Here is a 14,510-nt window from a genome sequence, read left to right on the forward strand (position 1 = left end):
GAGTCATCACAACAATACTTAAAAGTTACTAAGTTTCAGGACTAAAATAGAGATGTTTTTCCATGCTGCAACTAACCAAAGAGACTGAGAATGTAGCTAACATCACCATGTTGCTACAACTCCAATTGAGATTTTTTAATTGCATGGAGTATACAAAACTATTAGTAATTGTGTATGAATAGTAACTATAGAATAAAAAATATATATTTTAGATTTGGATTATAAAAAATAATTTATACTTAGTGGCTTTAAAATATCAGTTGTAAAAGCAAATAAACACGTAAAAAACAAAAAGTGGCCATATTAAAATATAGGTTTTGAGCAGTAATTTGGGTAACTTTGTTGTGTTGCATTGTACAGTATCTGATAGAAATCTGAACAAGATTTAAATCAATATATTTAAAATGTTAATATTGCAATTTGCTGTTGGGGTTCTGTCAAACATTTTAATATAATTTTAATGATTGCTTGCAACAGTGGTGTGAGTAATGGCATCTACTAGTACATTCTGTAAAAATGTTGCTAATACTATAGTTGATGTACAGTGTGGATATCTGTGGTTTTTTTATTAGCTTCACTGTATATAACTTATAATATATAACTATATAACTTATATATAACTATATAATATATAAATCATTGTTTTCTGTGAATTTCCCTGAAACGAGGCACATTAAAAAACAGAGGTCCAATCCAGGCTCCATTCGTGGCTTGTACTGTAATCCCCTTTTTAGAAAAAAAACTACAGCCACATTTTAATATGATAGCTAGGCTATGTATTTTTTATATTTATATATAAAATATGTTGCTTAAACCCAAAGAAGGCTCCACTGCCGAAACGTTGTTTTCTTTCCTCTCTTTTCCGTATGGAATAAATCTATTACTTGTTTCTTTCCAGCCTATGCATGCTGACACAGCTACCCACCTGAACCACATTTAAAATATGCTATATTTTCAAGAAATAGAAATAGCTGCCCATCATTGGTTTTTCTTCATTGATGATATGAGGCCCATAACATTAACTTCTGCTATTTAAAAACCATTTGGTCAATTAACAACTAAACATAGTATCAGTGTGGTGAGGAGACAGTTTACTCCTGATACACTGTTGGTCCTGCATATACGAAGATAGCAGGACAACTATTGTGAAAGAAAGTGACTTTTGTGCAGTACAGTATATAATATTTTTGTCGATCACCCTCCCCTATTCCCTGATATCACACACTAGCATCATCATTATAAAATAAAATAGCCTACTTGCACCTTAAAGTTCATCATCGAGCTGAAAAACAGTGATTGTCTGTGGCAATGTCTCTCAGTAAAAATCTTTCAAGTTTTACTGTATACTATTTTCTATCTCACATTTTCAATAAAATGTCGTCTTCCAGATGAACATCACCTGACTCCAGTTCACTGCATGATGTTTTAGGGCTCATTCCTTCCAGGTGGAAATGACCTCTGGAAAGCTGGAGCTTTTTTTATAAAATGTCCTGTCTCAACAATGTAATCATTGTATTTAACAAAAATGTTGCTAGTATGCTACAGAATGATTAGTGCAGGAGTGCAGGAGTGCACTAATAGGTTAATAAACATTTTATAATGTACTGATTTGTCTGACAACAGCTGCAGTACTGGATTCACTGTGCCACCTGGCAGTTTTACAGTGCAGTACAGTCCAAAATCAGATTATCAAAAAAAAAGTCACTAACATCTAGCGCATTCTAGATGGCTGCATCTGTATGACCCCAGTTTTTCTCACATACTGTATTTAATAGGTTATTAATCCCCTTTGGTATAACTGCTGAGTATGAGTTGTTACACTGCCAGGTCTTCAAGCTCAAACAGTTTCAAAAGTTGAAAGAAAACAAAATCCTTACAATCACTGTTGGCTTTCATATAGTGTATACCTGGATAAAAATTCTGGTTTAAAACATGGCAAATTAAATATGTCTCTCATCTTTTGATGGGTGATCACTCATTAGTATATTTTACATTGAATGCCAGCAGCCAGGAAATAGTAGCAAAGAACGAGAATTAATTTTGACTCCATGTCAAAGTTAACTTTTCTGCAAGATTTGAGGATCAGTATCTAGAAACATGGAAAGCTTCTGGGAGACTTTTGACAAAGCAATTCATTCAAGGAAAATGTAACAAAAAGTAACACAAATGCATATCTCCTGTGCCAAAGATTTTGGTTTTCCAAATCTAGTGCTGACTGGCATTTTTCTTGAAATTGTATTTAATGTTCATACTGTAGATGAGTGATTTCACATCCTCTGGATTCAAAAGCAAGGGGATGTGAATATAGTTTAGTTTCATTTATAACCTTAACTGTGTAAAGAGAATCCTGAAGAGATTTGTCCCCATAGGAAAAGCAAAGTTATTATTCAAAGGAGCACCCTTTTGGAAAGGCAAGTATCTCATAATTTAAACTATGACATTTTCCATGTGAAAACATCTGTTATTTTAGAACCTTACACTTAAACACCTTTAAATAATAACATAAGAAAACCACTTGTGTGTACTAATAAAGAGAGTAGGAAAAATGTTAAATTTCATTTCACTTTGTGAGTAGATATAAAAGTAGATATGAATTATAAAATGTATAGTGTGTATTAACAGACTTATTCACAGGACACAAATATTTGATCTCACTATTAAAAGATAGTGGAGTCTACGTTTTCAAATAATAAAGATTTTAACTGCGAAAATTATCGCATCATGGAAAAACTACTTAAAACTCTTGGTATTTTCATACTGTCAACACACAACTTGACAAGTAAAGTTGGGGGGATAGAATAAATGCAATTTACGACACAGAGGCATTGTTTAGCATACAAATATTTTTCACATGTAATAGCTTTTCAAGCCCAAACAAATACAAATTTGCCATCATAAAATCTAATAACATATTTCTATGCATTTTTATGTCTTAAATTTAGAAACTTAAACATACAGAGAGTATCAAATTATGGATGGAGAAGGGAAACATTAATTTTTCAGTTTTGCAGAAAAGAGTGTTTTTTTAGAAATATTATTCTTACATGTTCAAAATACATAACATAAGCATATTGTATGAATGACAAAATACAAAATATTGATAGGATGCTTTAATAAATCTGAAGGTTGAGAAAAGTAATTCATTTTCTCCTTCTCTATAACAGATAAAATCTGTTATTTGGTATATTTCAATACATATATAGATGACAAAAATTAACTGTGATGTTGTGTGTGGGTATATCCCAAAATTACATTGATTCAATTAATTTATATTAAATCTTAAGGAAGAAAAGTACAAAAGCAGGAATATGAATAATGAAAGTGCATTCTAAATATCCAATCAAAATTAATATTATCTAAAACGTATAATCTTTGTGCATGTTGACTCTCTTTTATAAAGATGTCAAATGTAAATGAAAGTTACAATATGTATTATTCTGTATAATATGATTTTTATGTCTTTTTTTGAACAGGACATGAAGGTAGACAAACTTTTCTCGTGTATCAAGTTTTTAATATCCAAATTCAGATTATATATAAACAAATAAACCTACAATATTTGTCATGGTAAAAAAAACAGAATTTGTCTATTCATCTAATAACATAATTTTAACTGGTTTTAAAACAATGAGGCATATAAGTCTTTTCTTGTAAAAAAACAAAAACAAAATTGCAATGGCACTGTTTGTCTGTTCTACCAATTAATTTAGAGTCGGATTAAAATCTAAAATCTAAAAAGTGATATTCTGATAAGTGAATCTATTAAAATGAATTTTAAAAATAAACATATTGTTCATAGTAGCAATAAGATCATTATATACATTTTTTTAAAGTTTGTCACATTTCAAGGACCAATGCATGTTAAAGTCAATGGTACTTAAATGAATATATTAGAGTTATGTTATCTTAATAATGTTAAGATTTATTATCTTAAATTGTAGTATTTTCTCTACATTCATTTTATAAAGGTTCCTGTGTTTCAATTCTTAATTCCCCTCCCCAAACTAGCTTTATAGGAAAATATGCATAGTATGAAAACACTAAACACAAAAATAGAACCAGTGAGTACAATAAAGAATATATTCAATGAACACTTCAATGAGATACAAACATGCTCTTTACAGCATTGAAATAAAATTAATATAATTAATAGCAGCAAAAAAAACCTATATGTATATTTATTTTAATAAAATGTTATCATTTTCAATATACAGTATTTAGACTAAACAAAATACAGAGAAGGTGAAAGAAATATAATGATTAGTTTGTTACATTAGCATGTGCTATAAATATTATTTACACATTCTGGTCCTCTTCTTTCCTCCTCCCCATCCAGTACTCAGCTGAACAGGATTGTCCCGAAATGAAATACGTTCTTTTTTTGATGGAGCAGATTCAACCTTTACAGGAACTGGTACTTTATTCGCTGTTAAATTTAAAAAAAAATGCAAACATGATTTTCATTTTCAGAATAAGGTGAGGTAACATCAATGACAATCATTATTGTTTTTTATCAAGGGGTGAAAAAGTACAGTTTATATATTTAGAAATATACTAACAGTGTACTACTAATAATAAATAACTGCATTCTGCCAAGTCGCAGAATCTGTTCTATTCATTAATGAAAAAAATACTTAATATGGAAGGTATAAAAATAATATGAAGCATTAATTAAGTTACATGCACAATAGTTTGACAAAACAATATATATTGATAGGAATTGAAAAAGCAAACAATAATAGGTACTCTTCATTAATATTGAGTTTAATGGAAGACTTTCTAGTTTTGGAAGATTCAGATTCTTTTTAACACTGACAATACTTACTCTTTCTGTGAATGTGATTAAGAAAGTGTTATTCACACAGCTTAACATACACATGCATACATTTTAGCTTACAAATGGGTTTTAACTTATTGTGGGTAAAAGTGGTATGTGATTGGGCTGAGCGGTGGCTCTGTGGCTAAGGATCTGCGCCTGTGGCTAGAAGGTTGCCAGTTCAAATCCTACAGCCAGCAGAGGAATCCTACTCTGTTGGGCCCCTGAGCAAGGCCCTTAACCCCAACTGCTCCAGGGGCACCGTATAAATTGCTGACCCTGCGCACTGACCCAAGCTTCTCTCTCCCCGTCGGTGTGCCTGTGTGTCTCATAGAGAGCAAGCTGGGGTATGCAAAAAGAGAAATTCCTAATGCAAGAAATTGTATGAGGCTAATAAAGTGATCTGATTGTGTGTTGGAGGCGGCACATGTTACAGGTAATATAATTGCCCAGAAACTGGGGAACTACCTACATGATCTCAAAGTTATGTCTCATTAAGTACTGTAAACACTTCTCTATTACTTAAAAATTTCATAAAAAACTGACTGGGAAGGATACTATTTCATTTTTCATTTAATGTATAGTGTTGTATGCCAGGAACACAATTACAGCTGTGGTTAAAAACATTAATTTTGCAGACAACTATTGTACTATTTTTGTATTATTTTTGCGGTCCTGATAATTTAAAAGTCATTGTACATTCTCTTAACCACAATGACCAAACAAATTGTTTCAGTTATTTTACTCAGATTATGTTTGGAGCTTTAGAACACTGGAACTCCGTAAACTTGGCCAAAATGGTTACTGTCATGTACATGTAAGTAATAAATATAAATGTGGGGTTGAATGCATTTTACAGAAACGCCCCGGTGAGCAGCAAGTATCATAATGCGAAATCTTTGATAACTTCTAGAGTGTTTACATAGTTTTATAGCCTTATCATAAAAAAGTTACATTTGGCTGCTAACAGCTAATTCATTTGAGGATCTAATGCAGCCTTTTTAGTGTACAATCAACATGGAAAACATACAGTAACTTGTTAGTATATAGTATAAAAAAGTGCCTCCAACACTTAATATTATCAATGTTAAATGCTCCTTCCCATAGTTTCCAGACTTATAATAGTCTGGAAATAACCAGACTTATTTCATCTGGTTCATACTTCACTGCTGATTCTTAACATTGACAAGTCCATTGGGTTGGCTTTGTCAATGCTCTTGATGATTTTGAATTCAAGAAATATACCCTATTCATTCTTTTTTGTTCAAGCCTAAAAACATTCAGTTCTGTTACCCTGTCAGTCAGAGCATTCCTTTAAGCCTGGCACAGATTCCAGAGCAGCAATACCCTTTTAGTAACATGGTGAACAGAATTGTACCAATATTCTAAAAGCATTCTTAAGAGTGCATTGTATGATTTTACTGTAACATCCCTTGATTTAAATGTTCCACTTTATACTATTTATTTTAACATTATGCTTATCTTTTGTATTACTTTCCCCCACTGTTTGGATGATGTTAAAACTGTGTTAATATAAATACCGAGGTTTTTTTCATAAGTAGTTTTTTCATGTATGATGTTTCCCATATTAAATGTACTTATCCATTTTCAGTCATTACTTTGTCATAAAAGGGCCTCAGTGAACTAGAGCTGTTACAGGGTGTAAGGTAGGACTGTCCCTAGATGGGATCACAGTACATTGCACATTCACTCACACAGATGTACCAGGGGCAATTTACAAACACCAATTATCCTGGACAGCATGCCTCTCGACTGTGGGAGGAAAACCCACCCCACTTAGGAGCCCTGGAGGAAACATACAGCTCATACATATGAGCACAAGTAAAAAACATACAGTAAAGAACATACTTGTACTGTATGTAAAGAACATACAGTTCAAGTTCCATACTGAAGGAATTAAAAACAGGTCTCAAAATCTGTGAGGCAATATCGCTGTTATGCACTTATGCACTGCAATAAACATCGTCTGCAGGATTTTTGCCTAGGTTTGAGTTTTATCTAAATAATTTTTTTAATTTTCTTTGGAACGTCTTTTGTGTCACCAAAATCTAGAGACTTGCTATAAATTAGGAACAGCAGTGGCTCTAATACAGACCCCAGTACTTCTCCACTAACTTACTTCACCCCAACATGAGCGCTCACACATATATGAACAGTTTTCGAGTTGTCAAAATACACAATATTTACTTGGATGCTTACAATTTTAAGTTTGATCATCTTTTACAAGGAAACCTTTTAAAATCTAAATAATCCAACTATCTATTCAGTTTTTAATGATTGCCTGTGTTGCTATTTCAAAGAACTCACAGTAACACAGGTAAGAAAGATCTACCTATTCTAAAGCTTCTAATTTATAATACATATAAAAGAAGTATGATTTATTGGTCTGTAATTGACTTGGCTTTTTCTAGACAGCCATTAGTAATTTTCCAGTAAGCTGGCATTACCATTGTCCTGAGTGACTATTGGAAGAGGTACAGTAGTTAACAGTATATGAATAACATCTCTTGTGCCTTTAAGTACAATTAACAGAATATCTTAATCCTGGAGATTTTTATAACTCAAATACAAACTTTGTAAGGTCCCAAACCCACTGATTTAATTTTAGCATTACTGTTCCTAAGCTTGGTAAATACGTGCATTTAAAATGACCAACAGAGAGCTCTCACAATTTTTAAAACTTCTTCTAAATAGTTTTACTGTAAATGAATAGATCTAGAAGAACTGACAAATGTTTTACATAGTACGTACACAATATGGCTAAAAGAATATGTATATGAATATACATACAGTATATAGAATATGTTATGGCAACCTGGATACTATCATGAGAAAAAAGAGCTAAGGGAGCTATTAGAACTAGATTTTTTTTTTTTGCCATTTTATCTTCTTATTATATATACAGAAACCACAAATTCTTAGACAAGGTATTTACTCAGCCTGCTGTGTAATTAACTTCGATCTTAAGAAGATTACTTTTTAGAAAAAAAGTATTCTTTCATTGCAAAGATAAATTGCTTGTTTCTCACTAAGTTAGTTGCTTTCCTCGTGGATTTCATTTCAATCATCATCAAAATCTAATTTGTCCTTGTTAATGTGAACAGTGTTTTCTTCTATTGTGATACGCTTTTTAAGAACTTGTTTAATCTAGTCACTTCATTGCCCTTCTTGGCCCTCTCCATGTGTAGCATCTTTGTCACACAAGACCCCAAGGAAAACCTTTGACAGAAGGATAGTCTTTCTTTTAAAAGGGCCTTTTGCCATTTCCTGCTGAAGCAAATCCTCATTGTGATGTCCTCTGTATGACCTTTTTTACCTCCAACGAGCAAAAGAACTGATATCGTATGCATTATTAAATAGTAAATGTGGTATTATTAGATTACTGTAGTCTTTTTTGTATTTTGTTACATAGTATTAGAACATTCTCCAGAACGGCAAAGCTAAAAGTTGTGAACCTTAGCAGTAACAATTAATGCCAATATTTATTTTCATCACAGTTTAATTTTGAGAAAGTTTTGAAATACAAATGCTTAAAAGGTATCAGGTTCAATTCTATGCCATTTTTAACATTCATACTTTATAAGAATTCACAGGTTATAGTGATAATAACAGCATGTCTTTGTGCATAATCTAGATCAAAATGAAAAATACTTAGAATATAAAACCATACGAAAATTCACAACTGATAGAATAACTGACAAATATTTCAAAGATAAATGTGAATAAGTGTAAGATGTTTGCAAAAAAATAGTATGGAGTATTCAATGTGTTATTTTTAACACACTATACTACCTACTGTATAGTATAATCTTTACTACAATCATAAAATTCATATTGTAGTATTGTATGTGTTTTACATATTACAATTATATACAAGATATTTTATGTTTTAAAATCTAAGATCGATCAGCTGTAATATAAAGCGAACATCAAAAATCAAACACAAAACTATATATACTGTATATTATATTTAATAAACCTGTACTGTATGAAGACTTGAAGGACTTTAGTGCTAGTAAAGCTAATTTTTCAAAACCATTTCAAACAGCAATGATCTACAAATAGCCAAAAATAACTACATTTCTCAAAAAAATATTTGAGTGTTCATTTGTTAAGAAAGGCTATTTCATAGATCAAACACATTTACCTTAAGCGTTGAAATTGGATGTAAAATTACAAATCTGTTATCTCAGTACTCACTTGTACGTCCTACTGAGTGTCTGTGTGTTTGATTATATTCTCTGCAAGGCTGAGTCAAAGCACTACCGCTGGCCATGGACAGAGTCTCTTGATCCAGACCTTCTCTGCTTACAGGGCTTGCCTGGGAGCAGCAGGGGTGAACAGACACAAACATGAAATAAAATCTGTCATTTCTTCATGCAGCTCACGCTACAGTTCTAAATAAATAAACAGCACATTCATGAAATATGAGTTCTTTGAAAGCACTAATGGGTGCTCCCACTTCTATTTTTACACCAAGCTGCAAGTACCACATTGCAAAGAATTTTATTTCTATGAAAGATGATGATTATCAGAAATAACAATAAAATGAATTAAGTCTGTTTAATATAATAACAATGTATGAAATGTTCATCACTAGAGGTGAAAATCAGAGTGAATGGTCAGTTATTCTTAGATTTCTAAAATTAAATTTGAAAAGAGAAACTGTTACATTAAAATACAGAATTAATAATAAGCCAGTAAAGTTACTGACTATATTGTAACCACTACTATTGGCTACAATAATAACAGATTATTGAACATTGTCATTTGTTAAACAAGAATGTGGAGTTTATTCCACAGGACAAAAATATTTTTGGTCATCTAAATGCCAATTTGGTATTAAACTGTAAATAAGTAACACTAAATTTCACCACAGAAGTGCTCACTAGCTTTTACAAATGTTCTAAATATTTTCCTTTGAGGATAACCAAAGAAAGGAGTTTGCTGAAGAATGTCAGGGGGGGCATAATCCAGCTGAGGATCGATAAAGGCTGACGATGATGATGCTGATATAGCACACACCAACGTGGTGCACATATGGTCACGATTACGTCTGAACAGTTACCAATGGGCCCTCTGTCGGGCATATCTCACAACTCTTGATTGAAAAGGTAACATACTATTTTATGTAGCAGAAAAAAGCTACCTTGATATATTAATCATCTCCATCTCTACCATTCTGTAAGCACCATAATATACCAAGTCATTTTAGGTAACACAGTTCTTGTGGCCATCTTACAATTGCTTTACACTGTGAAAGTAGTTAAGAAGCAATTTTAATCATCATAATTTCTTGCGCAGTATATCAACAGCAGTTCCCCTGCCACCCAGAAATGTAACATCCTCTTTTTCTCAAAAAGAATTAAAAAAAAAACTTTCATATGTTACGAACTCAGTTATACAATATAAAGCACTGTTTTAGTAAGCACAATATTAAAGGTATTACCCAGACATACAGTATGTGTATGCTAAATTAGATTTCTATTTGCCTACTTAAACGAAGCAGACGGCAGGCCAGAGCCTTCTCACCATCCCCGCCTGAAGTTTCATGAACTTTGTATATTATTTACTATACTTTTATGCTGATGGAGAGTACTGTACTTGTATTTTTATTCTTTTTGTATTAGCTATTTTAAGCACAATATGCAAGAAAGCCCATTAATTCAATAAAACCAAGATAACACTCCAAAATCAAAGAGTTTCTAGAGCAGTGGAAGGTAACCTGTGGCCCAGTGCGTAGTTCATACATATAAAAAATAAACTTCCACTAATACAGTTTGTCAAACCAATTTAAAGAAAGATTATATAGACAGATTTAAAGAAAGGAAGGATGCTGCCAGTTTTCTGTTTCTGCTGTTGGGGGCTGCTGCTATCTTTGAGGATGCTTTGCTCCCACAAGTGCGCTTTTGGTTGGCCGCCAATGGAAGAATACAAATGAGAATTGTTACACACTGAAGGAAAGGAAGTAGATAAATATAAAATTGATTTAGTGAGAACAGAACCACCACGACAACAGTAATGGAACTGAATATATAGTATATATAATTAGTAGGTCCCTATGAGGTCTCTTTATTTTTATTTAATGTATAGAATTTGTAGTTTTGGATTTATTTTAATTGCATTATTAACATTGATGTAAAAACATCATAAAAAGCATCTAACAGCTGTCTGTGACTGCAAAGCTATGACATTCGTATCTGAGGTTTAGACTGTTCCAACTCCATAACACAACATATAATTTCCTCTTAAGATATAAGAAATGTATGTACTGTAAATATGTTTTCTTGTCTGACATCTTCATATTATATAAAAATAAAAATAATAAAGTGAAATAATTAAAAGGATGATTTGGGAACAGATTTTTTAGCACAACATTGAATGGTCATATAAATAATTATTTCACTGTAACACATAATATCATGTAATTTATGCATATAAAATAATCACTCAGGGAAGCTTATACCACAACTACAAAACCTCCACCTTACTGCGAAGTAAACATATAAACTACATTCTTAATATTTCCTGTCTTTTTGTTGCAATTCTTCTCTTATTAAGGAAACAGGTTATATTCTAATCAAGTTATTAATCTATAACTAAATTCAATTTGTATACATTTTAATGAAACATCGCAATGCTCACACACTATTGGCAGTCATCAGCCTTTCAGAATCACTTGTACAAATTCACAGGCCATTTAAGCTGATGTATAACAAATGATTACCAACGTTACATTTAGGAACACAATATTTCAGCAAAAGGAAAAACAAAAAGCAGATCCAAAGATCAATATTTACCACAAGCTGAACCCGTCCACCATTCAGAACGTCAGGATCAATCTCTGGAAGGAAACGGTCACTGCAAAAATGTCCATAAATGTCCATATTATTTAACTTGTTCATCTGAAAAATGCATTTTTCATGTGGATAATCAGGTTTTTCTTCTGTATATGGCAAGACAGAGTAAACAATGCCACCAAATGTTGCACAGCCTTTGCCTTAATCTCTTTTAGAAAAACACAAAACAGTTTATTGAAGAATATTTAATACATGTAAAGTTTTAGGTCCATTTTTAACCACATCCAATACAGGGATGCAGGGCAGCAGGAACCTATCCCAGCTAGCAATGGGCACAAAGCAGGATACACACTGGACAAGACCATCGTAGGGCCACACAGATAGTATACAAACACACACAGTCATAGCAGGGCCAATCTTCCCTGTAGCCAGTTATCCTACCAGTATGTCTTTGGAGAAAACTGGAGCACCTGGAGGAAACCCATGCAAACACTGGAAGAATATACAAACCCCACACAGATAGTATCCCAGGAATTAAACCTTGGGCTCCAGTGCTGCAAGGCACCAAGTTTAATCACGGCACCACGTGCTGTCCTGTTGATTTAGGTCAGTTGTAAAATTCTGACTACATGCTAACTATGAAAGTTTTTTTGAGTCAAGAAAATCTTTATTATATATAAATGTAAATGAACCTTTAATAATAAGTGAGGTTGCCATAATTAAATATGTTTGGTCTTGTTTACTATTTTGTCCAATAATTGCTTAACAGTAATTAACACAGCATTGATACGGCAAGTACATACAAGCAATTCCAAGACAGAACAGAAATTCCAGATGGGCAGAAAATGTACTTTAAAGAAAAAAAAAAACCTCACCTTTTCATAAAACTGGTGTCAGAAATTACAGGTTGTGCGTGAAGCCACTGATATGTCCTTTCTTTACTGCACTCAGTTTGATCTCCTTTTATTGTGTCCGAATGTGCAAGTTCTTCATGAGACAGATTTAAGGAAATGAATACATAAATAAGAATAAGGAAATAAAACTTGTGGTTAATGTTTACATTTTATACAGTATAAACTGTAATTTCATGCACACTAAGTACAGTTATTAATTAGAAAATATAGCAATATTTGTGGTGTTTCTCAAGAGGATTAAAAATACATTTAAATGTTAAATATCCAAGAAAACATGATGCCCACTATCAAGGTTTACATGTATTCACTCTGAAAACATTAGATTGTTGAAATGATAAGTCGGAACATTTACTAACAGTGCTGACTGCTTTATCAACATGGTTTTAATCATGAAATTCTACATCCTTTTATTGTATTTTATTTTACCGACTTAAAAAATAAACAGATTTACTATACATACCTGTACTGACAGGTTTTAAGAAATTATTTAAATTAAACATCTTTGAACCACATAAAGAAGCAGCCACATCAGAATTCTGAAGAGTTTAAATGAGACACATAAATTACGTTTTTTTAGAAAAACAAACCTTTAAAATTTAACTTAGTAGTGGAACGAACAGAACAATGCTTATGTGTGCTTTCTTCTGGAATTACCAGATTTTTATCTCGAGGGTAATATTTATGTATAATATGAATGACTGGCTTCAACAATCTGAAAGCTGAAAATACATCTTCTTAACATCTTAACTAATGTGATGTTGCCTATTTTTGTTTTCCTTCCTTTTTTAAAGTTTGACATTTAAAACAAAAAATTTGGATATACTGTAAAAGGCCACTACAAAATTTTTGTTTTCCTTTTTCACCGATATGAGTCTATTCTGTTTTAAGATCCAAAAAGCTAAACTATGCAAATCTGGCTTCTTCCATTCTTTACTAAATGATACTGGTAATCCACTCTTTATGTCCTACTCCACATTACTGAATGGAGAAATAGCTTATTTTTTATGGATGTAGCTAAAGATATTACAAATCACCATGTCATTCACCCAGTTGTGTATCATCACTAGATAAAAGCCTTTTTTTTAATAATATGAAATTAAGTACAGTATATTGTTTTGCACAGTGGCTTGTAGAACATTACTCAGGTTTAAAGTGTAATAGATTTGCCCAAGGCAATGCAATAAGTAAATAAGATTTAATACCACAAAATTGAGACCGCCAGTCTAAAACAACCAGCAAACAGGATATCCAAGTCAAGACATTTTTTTAAGTTTAAATACTGTGACAACCCACAACAATACATTTCCAGACAAAGTAATTCATCCATTAGTAATTGCTTGTGACAGTTTTATGAGGAAACGAATGTCTCATTTAATAAAAAAAATCTTCATGGTTTTCAAGGCTGGAGTAAAAGTCTGTAAAGATTTACAGCATTTGTTCTTGGTTAATAACTAACTAAAATCTGCAGTCAGATTGATTGACATATCCCCTGAGGCCAAATTAAAAGCTACTTCAAATTGCACTTAATGCTGTCAAAATGTAAATACTTACTACTTAATTAACTTTAATACAGTATGTAACACACATTCACACAATATATTCAATGGTTGACATTTATTGCAGATTTTATATTTTTTGAGAATTATGCTCTCCATCAGAAGAATAAGTGTGACAGCAGTGGATGTGGGTGAGAAAAACAGACCGCACAAATGGGAAAGTTCTTTCTCTGTTCATAAAATCTAAACTAATACACTTTGTACACGTAACACATTCTTAACATATTAATGACAAAGATTAATTGTATGCACAAGGTTCCCTATTATTCCTCACCAAACCCTTTAGGAGATCAGGAGTCATGCTTGTTAAGTAGAGCTCTCAGGGGTATCATTCAACCTTAAGATCACCATCGAGGTAACAGGAGCCATGTCACGATATCAGAGAATAGAACTGTTCTGGGCC

At 32.2% G+C, this 14,510-nt stretch overlaps 1 protein-coding gene across 1 annotated transcript in view; it reads right to left on the reverse strand.

Moving 5' to 3' along the window:
* Positions 1-4,292: 4,292 nt before the first annotated feature.
* The window catches only part of lrriq1 (leucine-rich repeats and IQ motif containing 1), a 53,062-nt gene continuing 42,844 nt past the window's right edge, over positions 4,293-14,510 (reverse strand). Inside the window, exons 26-29 of the mRNA XM_088922589.1 lie at positions 12,513-12,624; positions 11,638-11,698; positions 9,038-9,158; positions 4,293-4,426 (exon numbers count right to left, since the gene is read on the reverse strand). Coding sequence (XP_088778715.1) covers positions 4,293-4,426; positions 9,038-9,158; positions 11,638-11,698; positions 12,513-12,624 — 428 coding nt within the window. The remainder of the gene's footprint in view (positions 4,427-9,037; positions 9,159-11,637; positions 11,699-12,512; positions 12,625-14,510) is intronic.

Source organism: Atractosteus spatula, chromosome 8 (assembly GCF_055471065.1).
Source record: "Atractosteus spatula isolate fAtrSpa1 chromosome 8, fAtrSpa1.hap1, whole genome shotgun sequence".
NCBI classification, from domain to species: Eukaryota; Metazoa; Chordata; class Actinopteri; order Semionotiformes; family Lepisosteidae; genus Atractosteus; species Atractosteus spatula.